The following is a 16,909-nucleotide window of genomic DNA, read 5'->3' on the forward strand; positions in this document are numbered from 1 at the left end:
TACATACTTTCAAATAATTAGTTTAATGCAAAATCTGGACACAGTGATAACTACTGTCTTGTGGGGAATCAGGTTCCTATATATCTGTTCCTTTTGTTAATGAAAATTAGGATCCTAAATCACTTAGGCCAGTGGGGCCACCCTTTTTGACAGGTGTGCCACAGATTAGCCCTACAGGGTATCCTCCCTGAGCTGCCACTCTGTTCTCTTTCCTCAGCTGATCTACTGTTCAGCTTTCTTCTCCTTTCCCTGTGCTCCCTGACCAAGTTTTTATTCTTTCTTCTCCATGCCCTGTGCTCCCTACCTGATCTGATGTGCTGTTTTTTGCCCTATCTGTCACTGTGCTGCCCGTCTCCCCCTCATATCTGCTGCATGCTACACTCACAGGCTGCCCATGCCACAGGTTGGTCATCCATGACTTAGGCAGTATTTACCCAAGATGAAAGAAGCAAAAAGAAAAAAAGGAAGCCAAAAGCAACATAAATTAAGAGAGCAGGGGAAATGAAAGAAAAAAATTGGTGCTTATTTCTCTTTCCACTGAAGTCTACTGCCATTGGAGAAACAGATCGACAAGTGATTTTCATTTGAACTCATATAAGGCTTTCTGTAAAAATATTTTTTTTGTACTTGATAGCACTCTATCAATGCAAGTAAAAAGTATTTCTATGTTCAGAGGGGTATTCACATTAAACAGTAATTATTAAATTGTTAGATGTTCAACTAGGATGTGCTAGATATATGCGCAATTAAACAAGATCCAATAGACCTTCCACACACAGCTGAAAACAGGTCTTATTTGAGACTGGATATAACAAAAATATTTTTCTCCCACATTGTCACCCTATCTGTTCTTAATAGTTGTTGTGGTACTTTTGATCCCATGTTACAAGTTACAGTAAATCTCCAAAAAGAGATTTTAATCGTAGGACTTGCGTTTAGATTTGTAGATCTAATGTGTTTTAATATAATCAAAATTACTGATATTTTACATCTTTATTATGCATGAAGTAAAAGGCAAGGCACCAAATGCAAGGGGTAGACAACAGAAAGAACAGATGAGGAAGTGTAATGTTACAGCATAGAATTATCACTTACCACTCACTTTTTTCATTTGTTCCATATTTGCTTGAATGAACCTTACAGCCTTTTGCCATTCACTCAGCACTAGCCTATAGGCAGGACATTTGCAATGATAATTTCATGACATTTGTTTCAACTTGCCTAGCTATGTTGTTTTTTCCCTTTTAAAAGGAACTTTAATTAGTTTTAGATTTCTTATTTAAACTAAGGCAATGATGCAAACAAATGGTCAATGATCCATACAGAGTTTTATGTCACTGAAAATAAACACCACCACCTTTCTGCAGCTCTCTGTTTTTTAATTATTTGCAATTCCATATGAGCTCAACCACAAAAGGTAGAGAGAAGTATTGAAAACAAGCTTGGTCAGCTGTTTCCCAACATGGCCTTCCACACATTGCTGAAAACAAGATGTAACAAATACAAGATTGGATGCAATAAGTATGATGGCACAGGGTCCAGTTTCTCTTCCTTCAGTTCCTGTTAACTTCATTACAACACTTTGTCTGTCACTACAGATAAAAAGTATAGTTGTCAAACCAGTTGACAGGAAAATGATAGAGTATAATTTGTACTTCACCGCTTAATAGAAACAGCTTTTTAGCAAATTATTTTGATTGATAAAATTCTTCAACCTTAATTAAGCCTTAAGATTGTTGAAGAATCTGTGATTTATAGGCAAGGATGTTATTACTATTAAATCTTTATTTTCATATGAAAAGTCTTTGTTCCATTTTGAGTGATTGCTTTGCACCCTACGTTTTCATTTAATGTAAACATATATTAAGAGGTGTATTTAACCCTGCACCTGAATAACTAATTCTGTGTTCTGCCAGGAGAACCACCAGCAGAAGAGAAAGTTTTAAATAAATTGTTTCCCAAACAGCCTCTCTTCCCGCTAGGTTAAATATGCATGGGAAGTATTCTGAATTAACCTTATGTTTGCAAGCTGTTTATTACACAAAGACAGAATTGAAAATTAGCAAACAAAAGTTACATAAAATAAAACCAAGAAAGGGAAGTCACATGAAAGAGAGAGGCTTACATTGTACGACAGTTGGACTTTGAAGCTTTGCCTACTTCACCAGTACAAAAAAATATATATCAATACAGCAGCTATTTGGCAAGACAAGGGATGCTGTTTTTGGTGTTTGGTTTGAAAGAAATGTAGAATCTCTTTTCATTTTCAATGTTTGTATACTTTTTGCTATTATGCAGTATTCTTATTGTCAACTTTCAAGAATTTCAAGGACAGTAAATAAATTCAGAACTCCATATTACCATAGACACACTATACATAAAGGCATTATTCCAATTTCCCTCAATATAAAAGTACAGCATTAAAACTACAGCCCTTTGCAAAATACCATATAAAATGTCATATTATTGGACACTAGTGTTTTGAAGTAGCAACTTATTTATTTACTATGGGAGAGCACACAGGAAACCAGACTTCCTGTAGTAAATCAGACAAAATCATGAACTAAACCAGTCTCAAAATTGCAGAACTATTAGTAAACTTAATAACACAGGAACCTCAAAGTTTGGAAAGTATTCACTGTATATTAAGGGCCCCATTGACTCTTCATCCCCTCCCACCCCCATTGTTCTCCTTACCTTGTTGTGTTACATAATGGAATCTTTCCCAGGCACTCTTCCAATGTTAAATCAAGGGATCAGGGTGTTTGCTATGTGCTGTCTATAGCCCAGGTGACAGCACCTGTCTAGCATACTTAATAGAGAATGGTTCCAGTCACCCTGCTGTTCTTTTGGTCACATGTCTATTGTCTCCCACAGAGGACTAGGAAAACAATCTATGAGTCAGGATTAGCTAATTGAAAATTGTGAAAACATAGCCTGTCTCTTTACTCATGTGACAAAAAAATTCAACTAACCTCACTCGTAACTCAAAAATGCACCTTTGGGAAAATCTGTTTTGAATTTTTAAGATGCCTGAATTTTTTTTTTAAGTAATCTGTGCTGTTTAAATGGACTTTTTTTTATACATTTATAAAAGAGAGAGAAAGAATCGCCCTATTTTTGCAGAATGTCTATAAATTAAAAAAGATCACCTTTGAACTATTTTAATATTAGAGTGTAAATAAGACAAGCTCCATTTGATTGCAGTTGTGAAAAGGCAGACTTCATCGGTACTAAGCCACTTGAATTCTATTACAACAACTGGTCCTCACCAGTAGTGAATGGAAGGTGAATAGGAACATAGGGCACTAACAGAAGTGACATTTTGTTGCACAGTTGGCCCCCTGAAAAGTGCTCTACAGAACAACTGCAGAATCGTACAACAAATTAACCTTCATTTAATGAGGGTTCAGATGAAGGTACTCCAAAACGGCCTTTATTTAAAATGTTATGGTGGCACAAAGACGATGAAAGGCGACATGTGTTTTCACCCTCGGTCTGACTTTGAGGCGGGCTGGAATGGTGAGGATATTTGTTTTGAAGGCTTTCTGAAGGATAGTATGAGAACATTTTTGTATGACAGGCCTAAGAGTGATCTTAAGGTACCTATGCGCTCATCCAGCCTTCTGATAATTAAAACAGCATAGCTGGCCAGCAGATCCTCGTCCATCTGATGTGGTTTTAAAGCATACATACAGACGTGCCAGAATGATTAGACAATAATTGTATCACAAGAAAATACCCAAAAAGCAGTATGACACAAATATATTATCCAATACAAATAAATAAATAATAGATGTTTGTCTCTAAGTGTTGAATTTGTATTTTGTTTAAGGGCCTGTGGATGTTAATATTCTTGCCAAATGTAGCCCCTGCTTATCAAATCCATGTAAAAATGATGGAACTTGTAACAATGATCCTGTTGACTTCTACAGATGTACCTGTCCTTATGGCTTTAAGGTATGTACTAGGTGAGCTAAAGAACTGAGCTAAGGAACATATAAGTTTCATCATTCTTCCCAAATATTACAAGAGTTTTTCATGAACATCCATTTGGTGTCTTATTCTTGATTCTATCCCAGGGCCAAGATTGCGATATTCCAATTCATGCCTGCATCAGTAATCCTTGTCAACATGGTGGAACTTGCCATTTGAAGGAAGGAGAAAAAGATGGATTCTGGTAAGTGGCTTTTATCAGTAGAAACAAAAGAGAAGCCCTACTGAGTCTGAACCATTTGTTAAATTAGAAAAACTATAAAATCTTTTGGCCATTTAGTTTTATATCCCAAGGAGTAATGAGGAGATTAATGAGGGCACAAAACCACAGTGATAGTCTTCAAGGACTTTGGAAATATTAGGAGAATGTCAGCATCCTCAGAAAGCTTAAAATGCTTTAAAACTTTTTTTTAACACTGTGATTAGTCAAAGCATATCAGGGCAAGACAGCACAGTGTTGACTCCATTATGCTAATTAATAGCTAGCTAGATCCCTGCTGAAAAAGTCTCACAATTCAGCTGTTGTTGTGTATATTACTTCAATGGACAGCATGTAAATGATAATATGTAAATCCCAGTGAAACAGAAGATTAATGATTCATTTCAAACCCACCATGCCAGTATATAAACATGCTGTGAGCATTTTTAATCTCGAGTTATTTAATCACACAGTACAATTACTCCAGATGTACTTCATGAATTATGAAATAAAGTTCTTTATTAAATGACTAATAATTTCACATAAGAATGCTAATCTACTCCTCAAGCTTGTTAAAATGCCACTTTAAAAAGAAACATTCTTTATCCTGCAACTCATTAAGAAATTACCCTTATTTTTTTTAATCTAAATTCTACCAAAAGATAAGAATGCCTGCTATTAACTATGTACATTTTAATATCATGCCACTGGCATATTTTTCTGACTTCAGAATTTGACCAGTCTCTTTTTTAAAAGTGTGCTTGGTTTCAAAGTTCATTGTATAACTATCGTGATGGGTGCAGCAGAAATACCATTGACACTTTTTATTATACATAAATATTCTTTGTGCATATATATGTGAACAATTTGTATCCATTATTTGTTTTAATATAGCATATCCTCATACAAAAAGGCATAGTTTCTGCCCTGAAAATAAACCAGTGCTTTTCTTATTGTATATCTATGCATTTCACATAAAGCTCAATCCTACAAAAGTTTACATGAATAAAGATAGACATGCATATGACTCTGCAGGCTCAGGACCCTTTATGTAAGACTACTATACTCTGATATTGTCTGTGTTTAAAAATCAAAGGAGTGCAACATTCATGAGTAAATCTATGATATGAAGACAGCATGCATTCAGTTGTGGAAGACAAATTGGGAAGGAAGCATTTCATTTTTACATTGTAAGGCCATACCAAGTGAAAATCACTGTTTTATAATGTTAGATTTTTCAAAATACTTCTAAGTTACTTGTAACACAGACCATTTCAGAATGTCTATAAGATTGCTTGATCTCCCCAACTGAACTCAGGATAAGCAAATGTAATTTCTTTATTACAGGTGTGCTTGTGCAGATGGATTTGAAGGTGAAAACTGTGAAGTGAATGTTGATGACTGTGAAGATAATGACTGTGAAAATAATTCTACCTGTGTAGACGGAATAAATAACTACACGTGTCTTTGTCCACCTGAATACACAGGTAGGAATGTGAGGGAAAATATAGGTAATTTAACAATTGTTATATAATGGGTCTCAGTAAAGCTGTAGAATTATATTTTATTATTTGTAGATGAATCCTGATTCCACTAAAGGCCATGGAAGTTTTGCTATTTCCAATGGGATTGAGATTTCACCCTGTGTTTCTCTGCTTTTTGGTGGCTTATCAAATTAGAGACTTACTGAACACTTTTTGTGTTCATTTGCTGATTTCCTTATTAGTTAATAACTCTGTCAGGATTAGAAATAATGAAAATTAGCAAAAAGGCAAGTTCATGCAGAAAAAAATCATTACTACTAATAGTCCAAGCCAGCCACCTTAATGAAGAACAGCCAGGAAAGAAAAAAAACACAGGGACTGTGAATGTCTAAAATCAATCATTATGCTTTCCATCTTCCACCTCTACAAAATATTAATTGAACAGTAAGATTACTTCTTGCTGCTTCAGAGCAGTTATTGTTGCAAGACTTTACCCCTTCACTAAAGCATAATGGTGGCAAGAATACAATATTTCTTACCCTCCCTTCTCTTCTACCATACATGGAGTCCCCAATAACTTTCTTATTGTTCATCTCAGTAAGCTGGAGTCCAGGTCTAAACCATTGCTATTATCCATAAAGGACTATTCAGGACTCTTATATTGGGCTTAGTACTGTAGCTCTGTGGACTCCATGGCCTCAGTTAGAGAGTACAGATCCTGAAATTTGGTAACTTCAGAGAACAGGAAGGAGAATCTTTTGTGTATTTGGATGTATAAGTTATCTGGGCCTTTGTACATGACACAAAATTGGCCTTTAAAGTGGCTTAAATGTCTTTTTGCATTGCTTCAATGGCATTGCTGTTTGCACGCTCAGCGGTATAGTCCATTTTAAATTACTTTGGTATGTAGCAAGATAAGACATCTTTGAGGTGCTTTAGTTTGCTAACTAACGAAGTGCAACAGTGCACGGGGCACTGGAAGCCTACATGCTCGGGGCTTGGCAGGCCCCGTGCAGCTCAGGGGCTGTGGGACCCGGCGGCAGCCCATGTAGGCAGGCTCCACTGAAGAAGAAAAAAAGTGGTGAACCTGATCTTTTTTTTTTTCTCCCCGGAGCCTGCCTGCCTGCCTGAGCTGTGGGAGGGCTTGGTGTTTTCCTCTGTGGCTGTGGAGGGGCTGGTGCTTCCCTCTGCAACTGCAGCACCCCACAGGACCACCTGGGCCAGGTGCCAGCAGGCAGGTGCTGCCTGGGGGCCCCCGCACAGCTCAAGGACCACTCGGTCCACTGGTAGCTCACCCCCCCCCCCTTGCTGCCGAACAGGCAGGTAAGGAGCAGGCCTCCAACCTAGTCTACATGCCACGGGGCTTTAGTTTGGTTTAATTCTCCTTAAATTGAAGCAGTGTTTTTAAAAACCTACCATTTTAATTTAGGGAAAACTAAACCGAATTAACCCCCCATGGCATGTACAAGCAGCCTCTGTCAGCAAATCTCAACACACACAGCTTAATGCATGTGCTATAATTCAAAACATGCATGCGTACACACACATTTAAAGACTCTCCCCCAAGTTCAGAACAAACTTAATTCTCCTATTCCACTACCACAAACATTTCTTGCTCCCCTAGGAAAAAAACACAAGAAAAAAATTGAGTCCTGCATCATGCTGTGAAACCATATGGCCATGAACAGACATTCTTTTCAACCACTAGAAATTTCTGAGAAACTTCCACCAGTAGAAGTCTTTCTGAGACAGGGAGCAGTACAGGCATTCAGTCTGTAGCCACTCCTCCTCTTCTGTTCTCTGTGCCTTCCTGGGCTAAGTACAGTCAGAGGCTGAATCAATTCAATCTTCGCAGGTTATTCTAAGCTGCATAGATTGAACCAATAAGCAAGTGAACTGACATTCACTTGTGATTCTGTAAGTGCAGCCACATGCCTCCGGTGGCCCAGGCCAGAAGCCAGGAGCCACTAGAGCATGCCTCCTTGCTTGGCTGAAGCAGATAACTTGGCCCAAGACTAGCATCTACTCACCCTGTGAGGAGGGGTTTGCGGGGAAGGTACAAAGCATCCTGGGGTGCTGGGGGACTGTGAGTTAACTTGAATCTGGAGGGAACCTGGGATAGAAGTTCAATAAACTGATTTAACCTAAATCAGTTAAATCTAATACTACGTCCATCCAGATTTATCTTAAACTGGTTTGGGCCATTTTGAAAGGGGTGCACTGAAATTCAGCCATGTTACAGATTTAAACAGATTTCCATTCATTGGTACCAATGTATTTGTAATTTCTGTCTCTAGCCCTGGTGATCCTGTTTTTTTTGAGGAAGGCAAGAGGAGCAGTGCTTGCTCCACTCCTCTCCTTCCTGTGAAGCAACAGGGAAAGACTTAGCATCCCTATCCCAGACCAGGATTTGGGGAACAAGGAGAACAGCCTGTTCCATTGCACTCCCAGTCTCAGTAATGGAGTGAAAAGAGCACTAGATTAAAGCTCCCTGACATTTTCCCAAAGTGGGAAGCACTGGCTTGGGAAGGCCCGGGAGCTTTCCCCCTGGCTCTATTCTTCCTGTTCCCCAGGAGGAGTTAAGCCAGAACAAAGTATACAGACATTCAGTCTCCCATGAGAAATTCTCCTGGGAACAATTTAACCCTGGTTGTTCATAGGTTATTTTTCTCCCAGAGTGGCCATTTCTGCTTTGGGAGAAAAAGCTTGAAAGTCCGTATGCATTTAGTTTCTACCAGGAGACCAAAAAGGGAAGTGAATTGCAGAAATAAAGGCCATACCCAAAATATAGCTACTCATCTTTTGTTTAAGCCATGGAATTCTAGCTTGACTGCCACAATCCCTTGAGCATTTTAAGGTTTAAAGCCAGACTTGGAGCATGCAATTTGTAAACCCTTGTCTCAAAATAAGGGTGGGTCACAGTTCACAGTTGTAAGAAATGCCAGTTAATCTGATAACTGCATTCCTACACCAGCTGCAATTTCCAAATGTCTGGATGGCATGACCCCATATAGAGTGAATGAAAGTAACTGAAAGAGCACATTTATAAATAGTGGCAGGGGCCATATCTGAAAGAAAAACACAGTCATCGGTTTAAGCACACGTTTCTCCTTTAACTATGACCTCACTTTTACCTGAGTGGAGTCTCAGCCAGCTAGCCATTACCAGTTGTACAATCTCTTAGGCACTGTGTAAGTCATTTAACAATGGGGGAGAGGGGGAGATAGAGCTAGCTAGATGTTGTGAGCACACTGAAGTCATTGCAACCTCTTCCTCTTAGTTTTCCCAGAGGTTTTATGAGCCCACTGAACATGTTGAGAACTCATTTTTATGATCTTTCTTCTCCTGGCAACTTTGTAACATATGTGCTTGTTTGTTCTGTGGCCTTGGTCTCAGGCCTTCCATCTAGATAGGATGGATAGCCATAGTCAAAAACCATTTGGATCAGGAACATCATAGGGTCATGATTATTTTTGGTTAGCTGGAACACCAGAATAAAGTTTGTTTTTTATACAATAGCATAAAATTGTTGTTTAGATATACTTGCATCATTTCTATATTATTTTGTGTAAGAACCTTTAGTGCTAGGGAGATATGTTGAAATAGACTGGGAAAAACAAATCCTTGGCACTGTGTTTTTTAGTTTGATGTCTACATCATAGATGTGTTCATTTTTAGTCCTGAAACAAAACACTGGAAAGAATATACCTTTAAAAAAAAAAAGTCAAGTTGTGCCTTGGGAAATATCAATTTTATTTTTTTTCTGTGAAGGACCTAATACTGTCCTTGAATCCTTGTACAGCAAAAATTTATCCTAATGTACTGTAAATAATGGCTTCTGTTGTTATTTGAGATCCAGAGGGTTTTTTTTATGTTAACCATTGCTCTTAAGAATAATTTAGCCATATTTGTATAGCTGTACTGTGTGCTGATAATAGTTACTGAATCAGTGGAAACTCTAAGCCAACCAAATTTCTATTCTTGGTAGCTTTAAATGCATTGAATTTAAAGAGTATGATACAAACTTTAAAATACACCTCAACCTTCCGGTGCCTTAAACCCTGAGGGCCAGTTTCTGGACTCAGATACCTGGTATGCATATGTGAGGGTGGACATTCTCAAATCAGTTGCCATAATTCCAACCTGTGTATACTAGCTGATGTTTTTTTTAAGACATCTGACAGTGAGGATCATGTAAGAGGTGTGATAGAAAAGTTTTGTGATCAATGATAAATTTTTCAAATTGCTCATATTTTAATAATCTAACTCATTAGTAGCACACACAAAAGAGACATCTTAAATATGTTACAGACTTTGATAGTATTCCAGCAACTGTATTCCTAAAAATTAATTAAAGTGAATAATTATGAAATTCAGGAGCCAGATCCTTGTACCATAGACTTCAGCAAATAATACCCAATCGTATTAACAGGGGCTCTGTAAATAACTCTGCCCAACTTTTGGTAGGTTGATGGGGGAGAGTAGCTTAGCTTAAATTTATACATGTTCATTCATTCGAAGACCTATGGTTCTCATTCTGTTTTTAGCCCTTCTTGTATTTATCTCTGTTCAGGATTTCATAGTGCCTGGTAACTGAATGTAAAACTGCACCTTGCCAGAATAGTTTTTTACATGCCTGGCTTTCTAAAGGTGTGGTATAATGCTTCTACTGCACAGGATAAAGAAAAAGTTGGTTAGAAATTGGCAATCCTAAACGTAAATCATTAATTCTTAAAGTTTAATTTTGGCACATAGTTGGCCTGACAGAATCTAAAACTTACCTCTAAAAAGAGGAGTTTCTACTAAGAGGTAAAATTTCAAAATACGTCAAAGACTGTTTGATACCAAAATTTATCATTTGTTTGGCTATACCCATGCCATTATGAAAATTGATACCTTTTTCTAACAGTTGTTTTCATTTTTTTTTTAAATGTGGCTTGTATTTTTTAGGGGCTTTTTTTTGTATAGTCAGAATTCGATATCCTGTGTTCAGATTATGCCTGTCTTTAACATTACCATCACAGTACCAAAAACCAGTGTGGCATGTGCTCTGTACTATAAACTCTCTCAAGATTTAAGAAGTTAACTATGAAACCACAGTAAGCATATTGGTTCTGCAAAGGTCCAGAATTGGTGATAGACTTTGAGAAGTAAAACACCTATAAAATTCTTCATATTATGTCCTGCACTATTTCACTTGTCCTCTTAACATCGTCTCCCTTTTCTTCATCTTGAAATCTAGTGAATGTGAGATCATTATTTGTCCATCCTATAGATTAAAGTTGATCATTTCTCTTGCCCATTACCATCAGCCATTAAATCATAGTTGGTACTTGGTCTAGCAGTTGAATTCTTTCAATGCCAACAAAGGCATATACTTCTTACCTTTTTCTGTTTGTTTTGCTCTGCGGTAGGAAAATTTTTGAGCTTGCTTCACTATGCTATGTCAACCACTCTGCTACTGTAGTTGTGCATTAGCTTAATGTGCTCTGCTGTTGTATTACAATGTAAAAAGTCTCTTGTCTCTTCTGTCTTTGTCGCTGCAAGCTGCTAATCTGAATGAAGTGGAAAAAGGTCAGTTGTCTTTTAAGCCTATTTTCACTTATTTTGGTTTCTCGCTTTCCTTTCCCTTAGATACATGGATGTCAGTTTTTACACTTGGTCAAATTATATAGGTAACATGTAAGGAGATTACCATACACCCTCAGATCAGGCATTTCAATCTTGCTTGGTATTCATGTGTCAAATTCTGCTAAAGATTCAGATCTTTGCACAAAAAAAAGTCATACAAGAACAGACCGTTAATACTGTATGCATTGTCTTATTCAAACATGGTAAAACTTAAGCAGCAACTCAAGGAACCAATAAGAATGGCCTATGCTAGAGTTGGTTTCCTATTGTACCCAGTAAGGGTTAAGTGCTATTTGAGTTCAGTTCTAATTTATTCTATATTAGAATGCAGCACTAGTTTATTTTCTTATCTAAATTGTACTGCTAAAAATTAGACTATGATATAAAATAGCAAGCCTCCTGTTCATTATTTTAATGACCATGTGTTATGGCACATATTAGTATCTAAAAATCACACGCTGATTTGTTACATTATGGGAAGGTATATATCCTTAATTTTAAGTATACCTCTGTTTGGGGTTTCTCTGGAAAGATTATCATCACTAAAACCTGGGATTATTGTTTAAGGTTTTTCTTTTCTATGTTTATTTTCCCCAGGGAAAAATCTGTCATTTGAGTAGTGGATGGTGGCTACTCCCTTAGAATCATGTTTATATAGTTACATATTGAAGGAGTTTGGGAAGCACATGCCAGTCTTAATAGGTTATATTGCATTTTTCTTCCCATTCACTTGATAAACATAATAAAAAGTATAAAACAAGTAATATGGAACCAGTAACGGAAGACATTCTGATCAGCTACTCAAATTATATGTTTAGACCATTTTCTAACATTGGCATTTGACCTTTATTACTTAAATGCTGAACATAACCCTGTTTCCTCTTCCTTAGGTCCTCCACTTTCCCAGCAAGCTCTCCCTTCCCTCCATCACAACAAATCCTTTTAGACAAAAGTAAAAGGTAGAATTATGCATTCAGAATCTGTTATATGCTCTCAGAATTCAGTGCCACAAATTACTGGGAATGGCTCACTAAAAAGAAACCTATAATGCTCATTATTGGGGATTGTATGTACCATTCTCAGATCCTGTGCTCTCCCCCACCTCTGGTAGCTCATCACTCTGATTACCTGTTAGGCTGGCATACAGCCAGTTGCTTTTGTGGTAATTCCTTCATGTATCTATAGGAAAATTAGCTGTCATGAGAGTACAACATCATGATTTACAAATAAAGCTAGAGTCTTTGTATCTTCTTACTTCTACTATTGTACCAAAGCCATTTTGATACACAGTACTGCAGCAAGGAATTTTGGTGCCTGGGGCAAGCCCACAGTGGCAGCCCACTCTCACCCCACACACAGATTTAGGGGGCACACGCCCCCACCTCCCATGCTTGCCTAGGAGTGCATGCAGTGGCAGGAGCTGCCCTCCGCAAATCCCCATGCCACTCCAAATGGGCTGCTCATGGCTCCGTCCCGTGTCCTGTCCTGACTGGGCAGCACCTGTTGGCATCCCTTCACTTTTGTGCCTGAGGAACCCTGCTCACCTCCCCTTGCTACAGTACTGTTGATACATTCACTAATATAATGTTTGTAGACGAAAGCTGCGTTACAGGTGTGTAAAGTAGTTTTATTTGCATCTCATTCTCAGTGAATTCTTCTAATAGGAATTCAACATGATTGTGATGTTCTTTCAGTAAATTACTGATGTTTCCTTTTAGTAATGAAAACTATGAAAGGGTGATTAGTGATTTTGAAATCCATAGATAACAAAAAATGTGGACATGTTATACACAGACTCTGGTCTTCACTTCTAGCTGGAGCAGATGTTATTATGATATAATAATGCTAGCTTCTAGTTGAAATGTTGTTTTACGAGAGATTAAGAGGGCAGGGGAGAAATCTGATCAGAAATAGAGTAATTGTAAATGTATGAAACAAGTATGAGAAATGTAATATACTGTAATTATTGATTCTGCCAGGAGCAAAAACACACAACAAATTATCAAAAACTCAGGAGATGTAAACGCAGGCTGAAGACTAGATTTAAGCAGCTGTACAGAAATGTGAGACATATTTAGGCTGTTTAGCTAACTAGTATAACATGAAAGTCTTTTCTGCTGTGCATAAAATAGAACTAGGGTTGGCCAATTTATTTCCTGCAGGCATGTTTGCAAATGCAATAAAAAGGGAATGTAATATAAATTAAATGCTTCACTCATTGTAAGGAAACACCATACAAAAATTATATAAAACCTATTTTACATTATTTTGAAAATGACAGTATTTATGCGTACTTTTGTTAAAATGATGAGTCAAGCCATGAATGTATCTAATTCAGAGTACCATTCAAGTCTGGGAGTTAAATTAGGCATGTGATTAAGCACATGAGCAATCCCATTTAAGACTGCTTCACATCAAATTATATGCCTTATTATTCTATTGAATTGGGGCTTTGGTATTGTGACAAGAAGTATTGAAAATATTGTGATTTATGGAGAAAATGGAGAGGGATACTTTTAGTAGTTTCATTTTGTGTTGCTCGTAATATTTTTTTTCCATTTAACGTAAGTTATTTCAAATATTTCAAATGTAATGTAACATTATTTCTAATGTTAATTGATTTCTACTTTGCTGAAGGGCCCAATCGTAAGAACATACCCATAGCAGGATTGGGCCTCAGGGGTGGCTGTGGTGCCCTCTGGTAGCCACACGGCTCCTATCCCACTCCAGCTCCTTGGTCCCCCCTCTTTTCCCTCGTCTGCCATGCCTTGATGTAGTTAGTTGTTCTGTGAAAAAGGAGTCTTCCCCAGTGTCCAAAGTGAGCCCTCATCTGTCTTTCTGCTAGCAGGTCCCTCCTGGACCCTGTTACTCTCAATTTCACCTCTTATGCTACGTGAGCCCTCCTGGCTTGCTCATGCCCCAAGGCATCTGTTGCCATAGGGGCTATTTGTGCCCTCCTTCCACCTCTACAGCTACACCCATGCCTTCCAGATGTTATCTGTCAATCACTCTCAGGTTAGGCCTCCTTCGGCCTCTCTACCCTTGTTGGGGCCTCAGCCTTCCCGGTCTCCACCCCTTTCTTCTAGCTAGCCTCCTTAACCTAGGCCCATTGCACTAAATCTGGCTCCAGGCCTCCAGTCTCTATCTCGCCCCTTTTCTAGGCTCTAGGACCCTGGCTCTGGTCTCTCACCTTTTCTGGGCTATGGGCCCCTGGCCCTCCTGGCTTCAGGTCAACTCTATTGTCTCTATTGGCTTGGACTCTCTTGGTCTCCACATGTCTGTGTCTTGAGCTCCAGCTGCTGGCAGGTTCAAAATACCTCATGTCCCGCAGGTACCCCTGTGACTTCTGCCCAGGACCTGGCAGAACTCAGAAACCCTTGGGTGTGCTCCATGGCCCACAGACTACCCCATTGGTCACACTTGGTCCTCCAGTTTGAACATTAAACCAAAATATAAGCTAACTGAATGCAATTAAAACTATGCCCACGGTGGGGCCCAAACATAAACACAAGCTTCCTGGCTGCACATACTGGGTCTTATTTCCTTGCAAGCTCTAAGTGCCTTGCTTAGAGGCAGTGAAGCTGCACAGCAAAACTCAGTTATCAGCCAGTTGCTCTCCTGCAGCTATCCTATTGCAGAGCACTTCCTTGCTACCTGCACAGACTACCTAGGCTCAGGCTCTGGCTTTACGTACATCCTGGGCCCTGCCCCTTCTTGGCAGTGGTTTTCATTGTGTGCAGGGGCAGGGATTTTATTGTGTGCCTGATGATCAGGCTGCCTTCAGGGCAGCTTACTACTGCTACCCTTGCTGCCTTAACGGTGTCCCTACTGCTCAAGCAGGGCTCTGCACTATTGTCCTATTCCTAAGCAGCTAACCCCACAATAGGCAGTCATTGCTTATGAGTCCCTGGCTGTCTGTTCCCTATTGAAGACATAGTCCTTATCTGCTTTTATTGATGTTATTACTTTTAGCAATTAATAAGTAAGATCTACATCTAGATCTTATTTATTATCATGGAGCTTAGATGACTGGATTTAAACAATGCTATAAAATTTAAATAATCGCATCTAGGATTTATATTTTAAAGAATTTTCACAGTCTGATTTTTCAGTGGTTTCAGTAATGTTAATATTCTGAGTGATAATCTGCTTCTTAATACTACCGAGAATTCTTCTGTTTATTATAAACAACTGGAATTTTTTAATGATTTTTTTTTAACATGGTAAATACTCAGATGCTTGAAGTTGATACAGTACCTAGATGTTCTGGAGCAAGTAAAACTGAACACTTCCTAATACCCTTAACACCAACATGTGCCTCTGTTTCTGGGAGGAGACTAGTGGGGGCCAGACTGGGAAGGTTTATAGCCTGAATCAGCTCTTGTCTCCTTTCGGCTGTTCAGAGAGCCCTAATGCAGGAGGAATCTACACATGTGCCACAGCCCTTTCTGGGCCTGCTGTATACCAGGAGCATGGGGAAGTTTTACATTGAGGCAGCAGCACCTGGTTGAGAAGCACTGAGTTAAGTTGAGGCGGCAGCAGCAGCTTTCAACTAGGGGGCTGCCACATTAAAAAAAAAAAGTAGTCGAGAGGTGCCCTGACTGAAAGTTTGAGAATCACTGCTCTACATTAAACTTGTTTTTTAACTTACCCTAACTGTTCAGTTACCCAAAATAACACTAGTAGTAGTTTAAATCCTTCTGAATGTGATTGCATTATCCTACATTATTTGCTATTTTTTGTCCAGAAAACCTTGATATTTAACATTAAAAAATCTCATTCAAATCATAAGCTTAAATTACAATGTGGAGAGGACATGGAGCTGAATACTGTCCACTTAAATAATAAAGGATCCCCTGTCATAAATGTGTTGTGTAACAAGCCGTGTGTATGACATCCATTCCTAATTAAACAGTGGGTTGTTTTCATAGATTTATATATATATATATCTTTTCCCCCACAGTTGATTTTTTTTAAACTAAATAATCTGTTCTACTTAATCTTCTAAATGACTTAATAAATGCAATAATTTTTAAACTTCAGGGCTAAGTACAGAGTCAAAAAGCTTGAGGCTGAATCAGTTCAGTCTTTGCAGGTTAGTTTAAAATGCACAGATTAAATTGAAACAGAAGTGAACAGACATTTACCTTTGCTTCAGGAAATGTAGCCACATGCCTGCAGTGACTCGGGCCAGAAGTTGTGGGGGGGGCACTAGAGCATGGTTCCCTGGCACATAGCCAACATGAGCTGTGTGTTTGCTTCCTCTTCCTGCTGCCCCACAAGATCTCTGGGATTTGCATTCCAGAAATACAGCCGCAGGATTCTGCAGGGTTGTTCATCACTTCCTTTTCCTGCTTCCAGGTGCCTCTGGGATTTGTAGTCCACAGTTGCAGCCAGCAGTTTGAGCAGGGGGAGGGGTGTTCAACCCCCATTCCCTGGCCCCAGGCCCTAGCTGGAGTTTTCCTGGTGAGGGGGAGTCCTCACCCCTGCAGACTGGCTGCATCCCCAGCCAGTCCCTCTCCCTTCCCTGACCCCCATCCTCTTGTCAGCCAGTCCTCACTGTTCCAGCTAAGAAGCAGAGGGGCAGGGCCAGCCCTGC

At 38.9% G+C, this 16,909-nt stretch overlaps 1 protein-coding gene across 3 annotated transcripts in view; it reads left to right on the top strand.

Moving 5' to 3' along the window:
* SLIT2 (slit guidance ligand 2) overlaps positions 1-16,909 on the top strand; it is a 464,358-nt gene that overhangs the window by 418,790 nt on the left and 28,659 nt on the right. For all 3 annotated transcript variants that reach the window (XM_059721607.1, XM_059721606.1, XM_059721608.1), the window contains exons 26-28: positions 3,836-3,960; positions 4,083-4,180; positions 5,543-5,682. In XM_059721607.1, coding sequence (XP_059577590.1) covers positions 3,836-3,960; positions 4,083-4,180; positions 5,543-5,682 — 363 coding nt within the window. The remainder of the gene's footprint in view (positions 1-3,835; positions 3,961-4,082; positions 4,181-5,542; positions 5,683-16,909) is intronic.

The sequence above is a fragment of the Alligator mississippiensis genome, chromosome 2 (assembly GCF_030867095.1).
Source record: "Alligator mississippiensis isolate rAllMis1 chromosome 2, rAllMis1, whole genome shotgun sequence".
Classification (NCBI taxonomy): Eukaryota; Metazoa; Chordata; order Crocodylia; family Alligatoridae; genus Alligator; species Alligator mississippiensis.